The following is an 18,837-nucleotide window of genomic DNA, read 5'->3' as shown; positions in this document are numbered from 1 at the left end:
TATATATATATTATATATTATTAACAAGATATCGGTAGAATTCCATACGAAACGTAATATACATTACGAATTACGATCCCTTTCCTTCTTCCTCAACTGCCCAACTTGGAACGTAAATGAAAATCATTGTTGTCATAAGTACGCGTAAACGCGCATTAATTTTTTTTCGATTCTGATTAAATATGTGTACGTGTATGTGTGGTAAGGTGTTATTTATGTTAAAATCTATTATAATTTTACTAAAAAAATATTGATCGGTAAACACTACATATGGTGCTAGAATTATTAACATTTAAAAATGAGATTTAGTTTCATGTTCTATTAATGTAAGAACAAACATTAAGAATCACTGAGTTAATAATGAATTTTTTTATGCTGTATGTGTGTCCGTGTCTGAAAACCTTATCTATCCGTCCCCTGTAGCTTCCACGAGTGTCTTTTTTTTCACATTGTAAGTACTTATGTTCGTACAGCGCGAACGCCGTCAGACGATATCAAGGCCGATTTTATTTTATTACGTGCACTAGTCAATGAAGTCCTTTACATGGCTACGTGCTCTGGATTCCGCACCGCACCGTGTTCAGTCACTTTCATATAACGTTTGTTCACTCAGAAGATATCTTCATCCGGGTCACTTGACGGTGCGGCCTGTAGCGCCAACTGCATACTAGATTCCGTGTTGCGCCGTTTCATTTTGCCTTTTGTCTTCTTCAGCATCGTAGCCTAGGTAGGGGCAGGATCAGGGAGCATACAAAGGAGCAATCGATAAAAATGTCAGTCAATACTGCTGACAAAATAGAAGTATATAAGTAGAAATAGAAATAGGAAAATTGGAAATTACAAACTTATAGTCAACTTATACGTAGAAAAAAAAGGGAGAGAAGAAACGTTTTGTAAAGCTAACACTACTGTCCGATCTAATTCACACATTACAAGCTTGAGCTAGCTGCATTGGATCGAGGCATCGAGAAGGTATCACGGAAGTTGATCGGTTTTACATGCATCAACGGAGGGATTGGGGGATTTTTCGTTCTTTCTTTTTTTTTATACAAGTGGAATCGTTTTAGACAGCACGTTTGTCACACCGAGATTCCTCTGTCGCGAGTGCATTCTGCTTGCGCGCGTCGAGGAATCTAGGCTGTGATGTCGCGCATCTTACGAGATATGATTAAACAATCGAGCGGTTGTAAGTTGTGGTATAGTTGGATTACTCGTCCGTGCTCTTGCCCCCCTCCCCATTAGCAGGTAGAATCGACGGTTCGGTATTGCGACGCTTGATCTTACTTTTCTTCAACATGGTAGCCTGAAGTGAACAAAGGAACAAGGAGATATTAGTCGAATGCAATTAGGGGAGGAAAGCATGCGCTGATAGGTATCAGCAATCAGGTTATGCTTTTACGGTGAATACGTAGAGTATTGTAATATGAAACAAAAGGTGCTACAAACTAGTACATAAGGATGCGCCTGTTAAAAAGTTTTTACGTGCTACAAGAATATATACGCCCCATTATTCTACTTAAACTCGAACAGTATATAAAGGATGTTCTCGTTTATTATGTTCAAGGACATACACATATATATATAGTATGTATATATATACATACTATGTATATGTTATATGTATCACCGTACTAATATCCACGATGAACCACATTATCGTGTCAGTAAATGATTTTATATTACGATTCTGTTCGTTATTTTTGTGGAATTATGGGGGAATTTTGGAAGAACTCTTACATCAAAATATTACCTTGAGCGCTGATTTCAAGACCACAATGTCTCCAGGACTCTGAACCCACGGTTCACCATCTACTTGTACAGGTATGTCTGAGTTTAAGTGAATTTTTATGTGTCCGCCCTGTCCACCAAAATATAATGATGAATAAATTGATATATGTTGTATTAGAAAAGAATATTGTATGTGTGTGTCTGTAGTATTAATTTTAATTTACCTGCGCTATCCTCATAGCATAACGTAAACCCGACTGTATTTGTCCAAGATGCATAACGCCTGTGACTCCAACAATTTCTAGCATGCCATCCCAATGATTTGGTGTATAAAATTGATCTTCTTTGGTATCTGGTCCCCAAGGATTAGCACCAGAACCCCAACTAGACGAGAAATAAAAGTATCACTTAAAACTATTCTTTTTTTTTTTATAATGATAGGTTCCATAATGATTACCTTAAAATGTTCAAAATTATTATTCCTTCCAGTTGTGGTAACTCAATTAATTTACCGTCTACTTCTAATCGAATTTCTTTATGTAAGTCTTTACATGGTTTTCGTCTAACCATTTTACGCAAACCCATCCTTACATAGACGCCTTTATTTCGTAATCTGCTTCTGAATTTATTAGGATTCTCCTCTCTCGCGTTATGAAAGTCCAGACATAAATCTGCGTCGACGCCAATGCCAAAGTAATTATTCATTACGTATATTTGCGTATTGTCTTCGCTAGTTGCACCAGCACCGGTACTGTGCAAATGGCGTGTCGCTACTTGCTGAGAAGCTGTAATATTTTCGTTCATTAAAATTTTTCTATTTAAATTACAAAACTAGTTCATAATATTGTTAAGAAACTTATCTCTTACTTGCAGCATTACAAACTACTTGAGGTTGTTCCTTTTCTTCTGGATGAAAAACTACAGTCCACCGGTCCAATATTATTTCTTCCGCGTCGATAACGTCTCGCAATAAGTTTAATGGATCTTCGTCACCCGTGTAGCCTGAACCCCAACATAGTACACGAGCAAGATCGTTTCCCGTTCCCAAAGGTACAATAGCGCAAGCGGGAGAAGAACACTGGCTATCCTGACCCACATTATCTAAACATTGTAATACCCAACCTATTGTTCCATCACCACCACAAACTAATATCTTGTAGTCTGCTATATGTCGAAAAACGTAAAGTCTGCAACACAAAGAAAGTACTTACTTATAACTTCCGTAAAATTACATATTGTAGATACTTCAGAACATATCTAAATATGATTTGTATTATTTATGGCACTATGATCTACTTACCCAGGGAGAGGTCCGCCATTATCAAGATCGAACACTTGATAAGGATTTAATAGTTTACGAAAACTAGAAATTAGCTGGAGTCCTTGACAACCACCAGATTTTACATTTACAAACACGAGCAGCGGTTGAACACCCTTTGGTACCATACTTGGCTCGATACTTGGTAAAATCATTACTAACAAAAGAAGAAAAGGTAAGAAAATTCCAATATATATTCCAATCCTACATATTCAAAACTAAAAAACTAAATCAATAGAAAAAAAATTAAATATACATGTAATTTTATTATACTCTAAATCTCTATATTTTTTGATACTATATTCAATACCTTCTCGCTATTCAAACATATAAAAAATATTTATCATAAAAATACCTAAAAGAAGTTTGTCTTCATATTTTGTTTCTCGCAATATATATAATGCTTTAACCGCTGTATCCAAATCTTCATATATGATAACCATCGAACCATATTCGTAATAAATTGGGCCGATTGATGAGAACCTATTTTCTAAAAATTCCAAAAAATTATATATATAAATATACATATTTAGATAATAGATAATAGATATAATTAGATATATATTTTTTCCGTTGGATCACCAACCTTTTCCTAAAAAGTCTGTCAACATGTTTTCATAACTTCTTTCAGACAGATTTGGCGGTAAGTTGCCCACGAATAAAGCCAAATTAGGTCCATGGGGATCTTGCTTTAGTTGTAGATAGAATCGCATTAATTCCATTTGTCTAATAGAATCTTTTCCCAGTTTTTTAATAATATCCCAGGGTCTTTCATCCCCGGACAAAACTCTTTCCGTTACTAATAAAAATAAAACTTTTATATTTTTCATGCAACGTAAAAAACGAAATCTAAAGAATATTTGACTGAATTACAAGCCGTCAAGTTGGACAAAAATTCGAAACGTACCACCATGATCTAAAAGAATTTCACTGCATCTAAAGTCATCACAACAAAAATTTTGTAAACCAAACTTTTCCAACGTCTCGTTTATTAAGTCTGCGACGGTTGTAGCTTCCATGACAGGTACTATACAGAATGACTCTGATACCTGCAATTTGCCGGGATAAACCCGTACTTCTCCGCTGTCATTATCTCTGAAATTTATTAATTTTGTAATTAATTATACATTTAAATTCTTTACTACTAATACAGATATTGTACAATTTCTATCTATAGTATCCATCTTCTTTTCTGCTTTTTTTCTAATATTGAAAATAATATAGAAATTAAATATTCTAGATATTATTTTCGCCCTAGATAAATAGTATAAACTTACTTAAATCGCAAGAACACAGCCGGACGTTTGCCTTCTTTGCGATTTAAATTTAAAACAGGCGTTGGATCACATAACTCAGTTTCCTCCACGGCATACAGGTCAGTTAAGTAAAAGTTGCCTAAATTTTCCCGAAAAAAGTTGATTAGCTTAATTAATAAATGAATCGAACAACTCATATTTAATATAAAATAGTCTACTATATATATATATATATATATGCACGTACTAGGATCTTTCGTGATGTGAAATGCACGCAGTGCCGATGTGAGAATCTGCTCTGTTGTAGCCTGCCTGGGTATCGAAATTACTCGAAATATTCTTCGCCTCAAGGAATTGTTGCCATCGCACACCTTAATCATTTCTGTGTAAGAATATCAGATTCACGGATTAGGAAAGCGAAAATCTCGAAACTATTAATCGGAAGTTGTATTGAAATACCTTCGTCACCTCTGTCTTTATCTTCTTTCTCTTTAGGAGAACGCGGATCACGGCCATGCGCTGTTCCCTGTGCCGGTTCTCCATTATCACGATTCTTCGAGTCGCTACCAAATTCTTCTGATATGCTTCGCGCTGTTAACACAAAGAAAGATCACACTTCGAATGTTAGAATATTATTAATATAGAATACAAGAATACCTAAATGTATAATAGAATATTATTAACATGAACTATATATCTAAATGAAAAATCCGTATACGTATAATACATCTTTTTTCCGCTGAGTACATCCAAATTGAGAAAATGTTTCATTTTTTACTCAGATAACATTAATGGTATCTTTCTTAGCATTATAACATACTTCATATTATAAATAACAAAATTATTTAATGCAATCTTAAAAATATTATCCTGCAAGAGCAACACTTTCATCATTAAATTAGCATACAATTTATTTATAATTTATTAATATTTCGATTAACTATGAAAATTATTAGTCATACATAAATCACTAGTTTGTACATCAATATATTATATTATATATTCGAGAAAGATTTGCATAAAACAGATACTTTAAGGGAAGTAATGAATAAATTTAGAAAAAAATTTATGAACACAAAGAGCATGACGACTCTGTTTATCATTCAAGAATATATTACATCTCTTACCATCGATTATTTACGATGGATTTGTAGAACACAGACACGATAGGAAGAATTAGTCAGTAGTATTCTTGAACTTCATTTCACTGCATAGTAGAGTGATAAGCGTCATGGAATCTCATAGCATCCAGTGGGTTGAATGACAGTGCATGCACTGAAGCGAGACATACATACATGCTAAAACGTAAACAGTAACAAAATAACATCTATAAAAAAAGGTTGGTGCACTATGATATTTATGTAAAATGCATGTCATGTGACATTTTTATTATAGATATGCAATTTAAAAGAATCTATTCTGACAAATATATATCATTGTTTCCTTTCTTCTTGAATTAATCTCACGTAAATAGTTATTTTACTGTCAATTATTCAAATTTGAGTAAAAAAAATTTATGAAAGCTAAAGAAGTTTTTTTAAATAAGAAATCGCCTAAAAAATTTTAGGCTCCATAATTTAATGAAATATACTTTCAATGAAATACTTTTAATAAAATATACTTTCTCCTCATATAATTTAAGTATGCACATAGTAAATATCATTAAAGATTTATGTATACTATATTTGGCTTATACATATGTAAAATATGTGTGTACATATACATGTTAATGCGGCAGTAAAATGTTATTTGATAAGTATGATAAAAGCAAGCTAAATTTTTCATTGCTGTTATGCAAAATAAAAAAATGTATAAATAAATATGAGTATGTTTTTTAATATAGCACTTTACCAATCCTAAACGCAAATGTTGAAAGAATGTAGAGATAATAACAATAACGATCACTACAGCGAATTTCAAGTTATTCTCAGTCTTGTACGATAAGTACATCTTGGAATTGAGTACATTCACACAGATGAATGTCTGACGATGATAATATTCTAGATACCTCGAACATAAGGAGGGGAAGCATGACAATTTCCATGGCAGCTACGTGGCAAAACTAGCGAAAGGCGCCTCAAAGCTTCGGTTAGGCGGCCTGCAGCCCCATTTTGTTCACTCTCAGCGAAATCGAATTGCTCTCCGATGTTATCTTCACATAGAAGCAAAGATAGACCGAATATTTTAACGGTTCCATTCAAATCTATTAATTTTACCTTTGTTTAGGTATTTCGTAATTATGACTTACGTTTATTCTTTCTTTCTCTCTTTTTTCTTTGCTTAATTATATACAAAACCGTGCTTTCTTTTGAACAACAGTGACGATACCCAAGGTTTGTAATTATTAAAATAAAATATTATTTTTATATATAATTTTAGTTTGAAAGCTTATATATATATATATCATATAATTTTGTAAACTCCGATTCCAATTATTATCTAATTATGAAGCTCTCTATAAAATAGATGTTGTATTTATTAAAATATATTATGCCTATTAAAAGCACATTGAGAGTAGCAATTAATAAGAGCAACCAGCCACAAAAGCCATAGTTTACAAATATATTGTGAACAAAATGTAATTAAAAAATATAACAGACGTAGCTTTAACATTGCTTAAGGTTTGATCATAAATTATAAAAATGTTTCATTTATATAGAATTTAATTTTCATATAATACGTACGTCATGATCCTAAACCTCTGCACAATAATAAAAAAATTTAGAAATCTTCACCTACTATCGCAGCTGACGATATGAACCTCATGACGAATTCTCACATACTACATATAATGATATAAATGATTGAATCATGAGCATTATGATGATTAGACAGCAGTCACACTTTCTATAATTCAAAAATTTTCTAATTCCTGCATTTAGCACACATTTTGCTATATAAGATTGCTATAAAGTATCTCGAAATAATGTTCGATATTATTAACTTAGAATTTACTATCTCCTTTTATTTCATTAAAAAATTAATATTTATAATTTCTCTAAAAAATTGTATTTGCAAAAATGTAAGTATGGGGAGCTGAGAGTGTAAGCAATTGCAAGTAGCAAATATAAATATATACATATTTATATGAAATCGAATACGTAAAAATGTCAAAGGATTACAAAAATTTCACTGCTGATAATATTCGATAAACACAGTTTTTCAGTTCATGATATAAACAATGAAAGTTTGAGGCGATAATAATCCTTTAAAATATAGGTAGGGTCTTTCTCGTTTCATATCGAAGAAAGTCAACGTTGCATGCTCTGAAAAGAAGGAACATTTGTTTACAAACCGACGGTTTTATACACGCGTGGGTGAATACTAAAATAATATCATGCAAAAAATTTATATTCTAAAAATTAGTTAATCTTTTACAAATACCTCTCTACTAATGTAGGAAAATATTTCGTATATTATACATTCTTTTTTCAAACTTTACATATTACGGTGTACAATATTTTCTACCAATCATCAGTGCATATTTGCATACGTATACATGTGCTATGCAATAGTAAAAATAGGAAATCTCATACATATATGAGAAACACAGTGTGAAAATAATCAATTGTGTCAATAGGTAATACGGAAATGCTGAATGATAGATTGAAAAAACTTTATAAAGCGCTAATCCACTGCCAATGAAATTCACAGTGCACACATGAAAAACGCGAATAATTTATACAATGTCCAATTATATAAACGGAGTAACAAGAGCAAAACTCTCTCAAAAAACGTGATATTTTTGCCATTATTTGTTATCTGAGTTTGATATATCGATATCACTTGTTTAGAGACATGTAAATCTCGTAATACAAAAGTGATGATATTTACCGCGATTGTATATACACACAAAACTGTTATATGTATACATGTATATATGTATATAGATAACTACATGCATTAATAATTATCAATTATTTCTTTTAATGCGGGCATTTGTTTTATTGATTATAGCTGAATTTATAGCGTTGACATCTCTAAATAGTTACATTATTTAATTTTATTATATGTATAATTTTATTATTTTAATGATCCGTTTAAATTTTAGATTTCTCTTTAAACTCCTCTTCCTTCGTTATAAGAGACATTTGTTTTAATGTCCGAATTATATTTCCAGTAGGATTGATTAACAAAATATGAAAGTGCTTTGCGACACGTGACAAAGCGCAATTCCTCATTCTATTATTCTAATTACCTGTTAACACGCACATAGTAATTACACGGCAGACACTTACGGCAAGAATACTCACGCGCCAGCACTTCTTTACGACGCACTTCTACTCCAATGATAGCTTCCATGGGAACTTCGGTACGCGGAATACTAACTGCATGTGGCGGCAGGTAAATTGGTTCCAAGTTACCAAAGGTGCATTCTTGGGGAATATTCTTGTAACAATACGCGTGCGACTGAGAGACGAAATCAAATTTGTCATTAAATATCATTTTAACGGTGGGGAAGAGGGAGAGGGGGAACTTTAATCATGCTAACGATATATGCTTTCTTTCTCTATTCATAAGAGCCATTACGTATTACATTTGACTTGAAATCAATAAGTATAGCAATGCAATATAATATTTAATTCTAATTCTAATTCCGTTGACAAAACGAAATAAATGAGTCGCAAAAAACCAAGGTAAAGGCAATCTAATAATGAATCTTTCTTTTACCGTCATACCGCACCACTCGCAACGAAACCCGGCAAGACACTCGGCAGTAAAACAACTCTTCTTGCATACGGCACATTTCGAACTGCTCGGAAGATTGCCTTCCCGCCAATGATGAGTGTGTTTCACTGCTGACAGATCTTTCCCAGGTAGGTATGTGGCATTCTCCTTGCAGTCTGCCACCGCGAAGTCTTGGCATTCTACGTGCACGAAGTACTCGCATACTGGAGGAAACATACGGCGCGATTAACATTTCGCAGAAACCCAAACACGGTAATTTGTATTAAAGCCTCGAATCTCTCATTTAGATAAAAGAAACTTCAGCTTACTTTCACAGTGTATGGCTAGATTATCATCCAATCGTTTTCGACAGACATTGCAGAATTTTCTTTTGCAATGTACTGGTTCAGACCAACAATGTGCAACCGGGTTCTGAAACACGGCCAATAAAGAAACGCTGTTAATTTTATACACACTTATGTTAATCCAAAGTTCTCCAGAAGGCTGCTATGCGTGTTTCTGTTTTAAATCCTTAACTTGAGTTCTAATCAAAATTTTTTAACTGTGATTGATATTTATAGATAAAAATTGCTCTTTCCAAAAATCTAGTTGATAATAGGATGAGATGTCTAAAGAAAAAAAATATAAATGTTGAAAATCGTAGTAAAAAAAGTAAGAAATGCTTGTCTTTTTACCAACAAATATTCGACTAATAAAAGTAATAAATAATTTCATTTATCTTAAGTAGAATAAATCGTTATGATTATTATAGATCACTCAAATAAATATATTTAGTCTTCTTAAAATGTATGTTTTCGGAAAGTGTCAAATGTCGCTTTGACACGTGAAAACGAGGTTTCTAACGTTCCGACAGTCTTTTCTCTTGAGTCTCTCAATCTCTCGTCTAAAATTTACTTATTTTATTGTAACGTTTAATTATTTTACGATATCCATGAGAAAACTGCTTTCCTATATTCTAAGCGTTATATTTATGCATAGGCGGTTAATCCTTGCATGGTGGAGACGTATCCGTTGTCTTACATTAATCAGGCTTGCCGCGATGCTGGAGCAGGGAGAGACGACGGCCTTGAGACAGCGGTCGTGCACCACGAAGTTGCAAACTGCAATGAGAGGAGAGAAAAAAATAGAAAATTTTAGAAACGTGCGAAATTAATTGCGTTAAATCGAAGAGCGTTACCGGCTAAGCAGTGTACACTTTAGCATAAATCAATACGAGCCGCTCATGTCGTAATTTATAACAAGATCTTCTGACCTTTTGTGGGTAAGTAAAAAACATCGAGAATCATACAATGGCTGACGTTATTTAATGCTTCTACCTTTAAGGGAATCCTCGAGGGGATCCTAAAGTCATCTATTTTACCAATTATTTTTCAAATAAGTATTTTTCTAACTGCCTTTGTATATACAGATTAAAAAATCGTTCTCCACACAATTAAAGTATGAGCTATAATGTAATCCAAACCGGTCGATTTTATGTCAAAAATGAAAAAAAGTTGGAAAATTAGTTTTGTATCGACTTCTAACGTCAACTCGCAACAATATTTGCTTTATATTTTATACAAGTTTTATGCTTTACGTATAAAACAATCTTGGTTTGGATTACATGAATAAACAATATTATGTTTTTAAAATTAAACTTGAATATCTAATATAAAAGATTAAAGTTAGAAAATTTGTACATAAGTGTGCGTGCAATATTGATGTAGTAGTGTGTAGTAGATATGTCAATAACATGTAAATCGTACATGTGTAAGTCCTACTAAATCGGTAATACAGACGGCTTTAGAATCCCCTTAACCAGACGACAAATATACAACTATATATATATATATATATATACTTATACAGAAAAAAATCATCAATTTTATTAATCCTTAGAGCGTTCTTTTTGTCTAAATATTCTCTAGGAAAAAGTTATATGCGCTTCCTTTCGCTTCTAAAATAATACTCGATATACTTTAGTAAAGCCGATACTACAAGCCTGTTAATGTTATCGATTACAAATTTAGAGTCGATATTGAGCCGATATTAACGGCATATTAAAAATTCAGTCTCAAGTTGTGTGTAAAAAGTGAAGAATCATTCGGCAATTTCTCGAGAATTGATATTCAAGATCGGCAGAGGTGATGATCAGTGTCTCATCCGCGTAGCCACTATCCACTCGATGCAAGGTGACGGGTGTCGTACGGTCCCTTCTCGTGGGAGCGGTAATGATCACGTTCTATCGCACTCTTGCGACGCTAATCAGGCAAGATGTGGGAAATTTGTCGCATCGGCGCGCAGGTGCGGCCCGAAATAGTACTGTGCATCCGCTTCGTTAAGAAGAGGCGCCATCAGCCGCCATTGACGATCGACCGTCGTTCCACGAATGCCGAGTTAACTTTAACTCACCGAGTGGGCAGCTCAAATCGAAAAGAAGAGGTTACTCGTCATCGCCATAGAGAAGAAGGATTTATCCGTTTACTTATGTCTTTTACCCGAACAAGCTTTTCAAGCAAATTGTAAGATATCATGCATTTCGTGAATTCAAGAAGCGCGGAGTATTCGTTTAATGAACGTCCAGGCATTTGTTGCAACGCTTAAGGTTTACGCCGGACATTTACAACGTTTGAGATCTGTTCCGAACATTTGCAACAGTTAAGATCTTTATAATGCAGATATTTGCAATGATTGAAGTCTGTTTCAGATATTTATAATGTTTAAAGTCTGTTTTAAGTATTTAAAACCTTTAAGGTTTATTTTTAGGCATTTGCTACGTTTAAAGTTAAAAGTTGCATGCAACATTTAAGGTCTTTATTCAAATTTCGATATTCCTTGATGCACTTGTTATATACGTAACCGATCGCTTCCGCTGTGCACGACTATCCGACTATACAAATCTATCCTAATAGACCTTTAATATATGTACATATTCAGCTATAAATTTTGCCATGTTATGTCATCTTTCATTGGCCAACACAAGCCGCCATTCAACTGCTCGAATACATGAATACAATGAGTGACAAAGTTGTACGAAAGAATAATTTTGCCGAAGTATTTAAAATTTTAGACAGATACGGATAAAAAAATAATTATTTTAATGACCCCAACGAAATTATTTTCAAATCTGTATCTGTGCCTAAATTTGAAGTGACATAAACGATGAGTAATGCTACAAAAAGTTTTGACATTCAATCAGTTAGAACGTCTTATATAATTATTGTGATAGTTCAACAAAATTATTTTCAGATCTGTATCTATAATAACTAAAATTTTAGATACTTTAACAAAACCGTTCTTTCCATGGTGTGAAGCGCTGATAGAAGATGAATAAACAAGATGAGAAAGAATCTTTTAGAGAAAAGAAAGGAAATTAATTTCACATATACTGTGTTTTAGAAAGAATCTTATGACACACTTTTCAAAAGATTGCTATGTTTGAGCTTCCAAATTTGGAATTTCCTTATTATCCAGCTTATTTCTTTAGCTGTATTTCTAGACACTCTTTTCCTTTCTCTTTAGGAAACAAACACGCTGTTTTACACTGTGTGTTTACAAACATGAGAAACATAAAGAGGGAAAAGAAAAATCTATCTCTCGCAAGTCTCTGTCGATGTTGGTCTTGTCTACATTCGATTCGAAAATCGCTGAAACATTAGAGTGAAAGTAACAAATGCAGGCGCTGGGTTAAATCGCATCTCTCTGAAAAAAAAGGAAAGAGAAATCCCCTCACATTCTACTAATTCTTCGGTAATCATATAATAATCTCGAGTACGGCGGGTATCGGTTTTCAATATACAGTATATTAGGTGATCACTTTAGGATTCTCTACATGCTTTTATTACTCGATTAGCTTTCGGAGCAGGTGGTCGTCCTATTTTTAACGATCCCGATCGATCAGTAGCAGCGCGATAAGTTAATCAAAATTGCCTTGACTAAGATTATCATGCTTTTAAAGAATCAGCTTTCGATGCTGCGAAGAATGTCGTCGTGACCACCCCTCGAATCTGGACGTTTCCTGCCAATTCGGCGATCGAGTCTTCGATCTGTATTTTTATATAGCAGTCTTATCTAGTACAATATTAATTATTAAGTATAATATATTAAGTATATATATCTACGTGACACTGCGTTTCCTTCTACGCAGTTCCTCAATTTATACAAAGAAAAAAACAGAAAATCTATATGTAGCAAATGCATGCAGCATAAATTAATATGTATTGCGCGATATGTTTTCTGTACTGTGCAAGATTTTCCCGCAGAATAAATACATGCAAGATGAAACAACGCAATGAAACTATCGTGACACTTTAGATTTTTAGTTTTTACGCATTCAGTATATACGATATTGTTTTGATACGAGATATGTAGTATATATATCATTAACAGACAATTCTTTTTTATTGGCAGTGCACTCACTGCGCTTTGACAATCAAGTTTCGTTGTTATACAAAGATTATCCAAAAAGAGTAGAATAAAAAGGAATACATTGCTCTCTTGTACGGATGCGAGATACAAAAGAAAGTATATAATAAGATATGCTGTTAATCTAACTGATAAACCCGGTCATACTTATATACATTATCAACAAAAAACATCAAACAGGTAAACTATTGGAAGATCTTGTAAGGAAAGCCGAATAATGATAACATAATCAATATTAGCTATATATAAGATTGGCTTCTTAAGTGCATAAGTCGAGGGAGTAACCACTTAATGTAATCATGGGACAGAATCCTCGAAATCATTATAAAATTCATATGAAATCTCTATGTATAATCTGTATGCAACTCTATGATAATTACGTATGCAACTACGAGAAATCATTGTATAATATTAAATAAAATCGTATATTTTACCATATGACTTCATACGTAGTAAAAAAAATTATTTGTAATCAGATGAAATCATGTAATCTGTGGGACAATATTTCAGCTAGTGGTTACCCCTTTGGCATAAGCATTGTCTTCTAGATCGATTGATTATAGATTAATAATAATCAGTGCATTCCAAACTTATTTTTTGTACATACACCTGAATTCTCTCTCGATCTGAATTTTACTCTATCCTCTTTTATTTCCTTGACAAAGCACACGCGAATAAAATGAATATCTTTAAAATACTTTAATTTCTTATAAGAAATTGTTGTTCAGATAATAATTAATATAAGAATTATTTCAGGTAATTAAGAAATTATTCGAACGTAATTTAATATATATTCAAATATATATAAATATATACAATATGATCTATCTATAGAGATTATATCTCTTTATTCTCAAATTCGAATAAACTGTGAATAACTTATTAAGTTATTTACAATTTATTCGAATAAATTGTGTATTAATAACTGATTAAGTTACGCGAGTAAAATAAATATGTAAACACATTATATCAGTCATTTTTCAATCGAGTAACAGTCAACTTCTAATTTAACGTACATTGTCAAATTTCTTTTGAGAGTGTTTTAATACAATATTTTATATAAATTAACAATACCATAAAATATTTGTATCAAATATTCTCAAATCGTATAATTAAAGTCTGTGACAAATTGGATTCTCGATTTCAACCAAGAAATTTGGCAAAACTTTTTTACTCATGGACTTTATGTGAACAATCTTTGACCAAAGTACCTCTTTCTTCATAATCTAATGTATTGATTTAACATGCTATATTGACGTTCGTTATTATAAATTACCATTGTTATAAGTATTTTAAATAATTGTTTTGTTATAGCGATTATGACTTTGTAATCACTAAAGAAGACTTTGTCTGCCGAAACATTTGTATTTCGTAATTATATATTGAATTTTATTGTATCTTATCTCAATTATTAATTCAAAAGCATCTAATTATAAGTTCACGAAATAAGCCACGACTTTGATTAATTTGCATAGCACACGAGGCTTTTTACTTTAATTTTAAATATGTAAAATTCATATGTCGCTTCGAGCTCCATTATCTGTGAACCAAGATACTGTAGAAAATATAATAAATTGCAGAGAATGTAAGAATAAATGAACTAATAAAAATTACCGTTATTTGCTCACCATGCTAGATAGAAAGTGTACGGTAAACTCAATAATGTCATTCTCAAAATCACATACTTGAAGAATCACGATACTGTTGTTCAGTTAAAAAAAAACCTATATTTCTTTTATATTTTAATATTTATTTTGTCAATAATATATTCCTTATAATCTTGCTTTCCAAGTTTTTATATAATCTCGCAGGCGTATATTTATTGTTCTCAACGTGTCTTAAAAAAAGATTAATGAAAAACATAATTATAAATTCCAACCCATTAATATAAAATACAATGTCATTTATTTTATTGTAGAAATCAAGTATAATTCATTCTCCTATTGTGGTTGCTATCCAAACATAATAGTCGAAGATTAGCTAATGCACAATCAAGATAACGAAGGAATTATCGTACGTGATTGTTGCACTAAGATTAGAAGATTTAGGAAGACAAACATTACTTTTCAAATTGCATAACATTTGCATTACTTTATCATCATCATTATGACGCGTGTTATTTCAAAGAGGTTGTCACAAATAGAAGATTATACATTACAATTCGTTTTTTAATCGCCGTAAGAAATTAATGTGTCATGCACTATTCTCATTTCTAATATCACATTGCATAGGCTTTAACATTCATTGCCGTTATATAAATGATTTGTTACGCGAATCGGGAATATCACACATATGCAACATGTACGGTAACGGATGTGTCACACTGTCAACTGAGACCTTTATCGTTCTGCATATGAAAACCCTCAGAATCTTTTTACATACAGTAGTATGTGAATGCATTGCAGCCATAAATAAACATTATCTAAATTTTATAAATAATATAATTTTAGATTATTTAATACTTTTTTGTGCAATTTTATAAAAGCAAAATATTAAAAAAAGAATCTTTAAGATTGATTGATTTAGTTATTTACAAGATAATTGTTACCATTCTAGTTATTGCAATCACTAATGCGTATTAATTGATTATTGATCCTGCAAAATTTAATAAATTAGCATTTTTCATCAAAAATACATATATCTGTAGTACAATTGTTAATAGAAATAAATAAACCGTGTAATATATAATGCACAGTAAACATTCGAAAATAATAAATTCCAAACAAAAAATAAGTATGAAAATCGAATTGTCTCAAACAAGTTTATAAACAATTATTAGGATTTTATGTCATTGGATTGGATTTAAACTGACAATGCTAAGTATAATTTGCAGACATAAAAACAACTTTATTTAAAGCAGCTAACGGTAAAGCGATCAATACATTGTGTAGCAAGGTTTAACAATGGCTTTAGAAATATAACGCTTTATCTTTACCCTTTGTGAAGTTAACATCCCATTTCTAGGATTTCGATATAATTGATAGAGTTCTGACTCTCAAGCAATTCTGAAGTTCCTGATACATCTCAAAAAAAGATTGAACGATTGAATGCAAAAAATAGTAGCGTGAAGACATGCCAACTTTACAAAAATTAATCCCCCACAAGAAAATATTATTATACATTTTCAAAAAAAGTATATTATATACCAAGTATATATAATATACCGCGTACAAGATAAATAACTTTAATAAATCTTAAAATTTTTTTCCTGCGTCATAAAAAGGTTCTTTTTGAAAATCATAATATTTTCTTATTAATTCTAACACATTAAAAAGTTATTCTTAACTTTTGTATCGTGGAAATGTGAAAATGGTGTTTTATGTTTTTAGATTCTTGTTCTTCATATATCTCAAAATTTTTGAAATAATTGATAATGGAATCTAAATTTTCATTCGCGTAATATAATAATAAAATAAAAAAAGCGCGATATCATAAAGACACATTTGGGACAAACGTATATTCGCTTTTGGAGATTATAACAGCTCAATATAATCCTTCCTGAATAAAACAACGACAACTTCAGAGATCTTTTTGTTGAGTAACGTCCTAGTCAAGTAACGGCTTAAAGTTGCCTATCTTTACAGTAGGTAGTTTCGTAATGGTCTGCATTATATCTTTAACGACCTATTTAATGGTCGTAGATTCTTAACAAACGTTTTTACTGCCTGTAACGTCTTTCTTTTTAGAAACGTTAAATGTATATCTAGTACTAATATCTGTATACGTTTCACGCCATCCATTTATTTTCTCGACGAAAGACTTGAAAACAATCAGAATCCGTTGGCGAACGTGCGTGGCGGTCGTTATATGTGAGTGAGGCGATTCTTCTGATCGAACATTCCGACGTATTCCGAAAGAGTGCGAGAGCACGGCACGAGCACGGCTCGTTCCGCTCGCGTTACAACGAAGGTCCTTTACGCCTCTTTACCCGTCAGCGAGCTCTCACGCTTGCCCCCACTTCGTGACAACCCTCTTTGCCGCCACCGAGCGCCCGCGCGCCCCTTCAACCCCTTCCACATCGGCAACCTTATCCATGGTCTTTCAGCCATACTACCCCACCCCTCGCGATCAATGCTCGTGAAAAGGTGGGCGCGCGTCGCGCTCGCGCTCGCGCCCTCTGCGTACGTCGCCTCCCTCCAATCCCCTATCTCCCTCCCACTTTTTCTGACCTCTCTGTTTTTCCCGATAGGGATCACACTCCGTTTCTATCTCTCTCATGCTCTTGCACCGATTCGCGTGGCTCGGCTGGCGCTAAAATGCCCGAGACTCGACAAGGCACTCGGAATGCAGCCCTCTGACCCGATTGAACGACTTACGACAGCCCCGGTTCATCCGGTTCATCGGATCGCGATGTCAATCGCAATCGAGACCTACACCACGCTACGCTACAAGAAAATTCTAGGAATAAGTTACCGAGCGTGATGTCGACTTATGCCCGTTTCCACCAATGTAGATTAACTTTAATCTCGGTTCAACTTACTCTTCGTCTTTTTCTAATTCTAAATATTAAAAAAGACAAAGAATAAGTTGAATCAAGATTAAAGTTAATCTACATTGGTGGAAATAGGCATTAGTCGACTATCGATCGACTCACGCACTCGAGAGCGCCCGCTTGAAATTTTAAAGACCAGCACCCTCGCGAGGACAGTTTACTTTTTTTTTCCTGTTTTTCCGACAGGCCGAGTTATGACTAATTGACCAGACGGACCGCGAGAAAACGTAGAGTTTCGAATCTCGTAAATCTCGGATACGAAAAGTAAAGTCTGCGGAATTGCGCAAGTATTAAACTTGAGGTGCGTTCGTATGCTCGTTGTCTCGTAAAGTTGTGCGCATCCTCCGACATAGGAAAGATCGGGAGATGCGTATTCTCCTCATGGGGAGACGTGTCTAGAGAACTTTACCGTTTACTTTCTCTCCCTTTTCTCTTCTTGTCTTATATTTTTCTTCATATATGAGAACGATATATACGGTTTCATAAATTGCGAGTGTCGGGGAGTTGTTATCTCCCTGGAGAACATAAAACTGCCCCTCCCCCCCCCTCTCTCTCTCTCTCTTTGTCTTTCTCGCCTCCAATCTATCATCGGTCCTCTGGTTGACTGAGTTGACACTTGACATCGATTTAACTCGGATAGTGCGCGCGCGATAATCTTACCTTCGCAGATGTACCCCTGCTGTATGAGGCCCCAGAGCATGTCCGTGCAGCTATGGCAGTACGTCGGTTTGTGAAACATTTTCTTACTGAAGCTGTGCCCATGGCTGGCTGGAGTCTCGGCCGAGACCGACGCCATATTCCCCGTTCCACCGCGGAACCGTTCACGCCAGATTTTCACCGTGAAGCTACGCAGGGCACGCCGCGCGACGATGACAACATAATTATTACACGCCCGACACTACGTGATCTCGGAACCGTACGCGTACATAGCTGCGTTGCTGCGATGGTGG

General features: G+C 33.6%; 1 protein-coding gene across 9 annotated transcripts in view; it reads right to left on the bottom strand.

Moving 5' to 3' along the window:
* Window positions 1-18,831, bottom strand: part of LOC108759817 (diacylglycerol kinase theta) — an 18,870-nt gene extending 39 nt beyond the window's left edge. Inside the window, exons 1-18 of one of the 9 annotated variants that reach the window (XM_018505461.1) lie at window positions 18,548-18,831; window positions 10,012-10,091; window positions 9,300-9,402; window positions 8,974-9,194; window positions 8,541-8,712; window positions 6,311-6,454; window positions 4,762-4,893; window positions 4,550-4,684; window positions 4,324-4,441; window positions 3,954-4,141; window positions 3,633-3,845; window positions 3,402-3,536; window positions 3,029-3,203; window positions 2,596-2,915; window positions 2,186-2,513; window positions 1,953-2,112; window positions 1,751-1,858; window positions 1-723 (exon numbers count right to left, since the gene is read on the bottom strand). The exon at window positions 1-723 is cut by the window's left edge and continues 39 nt beyond it. In XM_018505461.1, coding sequence (XP_018360963.1) covers window positions 610-723; window positions 1,751-1,858; window positions 1,953-2,112; window positions 2,186-2,513; window positions 2,596-2,915; window positions 3,029-3,203; window positions 3,402-3,536; window positions 3,633-3,845; window positions 3,954-4,141; window positions 4,324-4,441; window positions 4,550-4,684; window positions 4,762-4,893; window positions 6,311-6,454; window positions 8,541-8,712; window positions 8,974-9,194; window positions 9,300-9,402; window positions 10,012-10,091; window positions 18,548-18,683 — 2,982 coding nt within the window. In that variant the 5' untranslated portion in view covers window positions 18,684-18,831 and the 3' untranslated portion in view covers window positions 1-609. Of the gene's footprint in view, window positions 1,304-1,750; window positions 1,859-1,952; window positions 2,113-2,185; window positions 2,514-2,595; window positions 2,916-3,028; window positions 3,204-3,401; window positions 3,537-3,632; window positions 3,846-3,953; window positions 4,142-4,323; window positions 4,442-4,549; window positions 4,685-4,761; window positions 4,894-6,310; window positions 6,455-8,540; window positions 8,713-8,973; window positions 9,195-9,299; window positions 9,403-10,011; window positions 10,092-18,547 lie in introns of all 9 variants that reach the window. The other 8 variants (XM_018505462.1, XM_018505463.1, XM_018505464.1 and 5 more) reach the window with 8 other exon arrangements.
* Between the last annotated feature and the right edge of the window lie 6 nt (window positions 18,832-18,837).

This window comes from Trachymyrmex cornetzi, unplaced genomic scaffold (assembly GCF_001594075.2).
Source record: "Trachymyrmex cornetzi isolate Tcor2-1 unplaced genomic scaffold, Tcor1.1 scaffold206, whole genome shotgun sequence".
NCBI lineage: Eukaryota > Metazoa > Arthropoda > Insecta > Hymenoptera > Formicidae > Trachymyrmex > Trachymyrmex cornetzi.
Note: the sequence above shows the minus strand (reverse complement) of the source record. Positions and strands in the feature narration are given on the sequence as shown.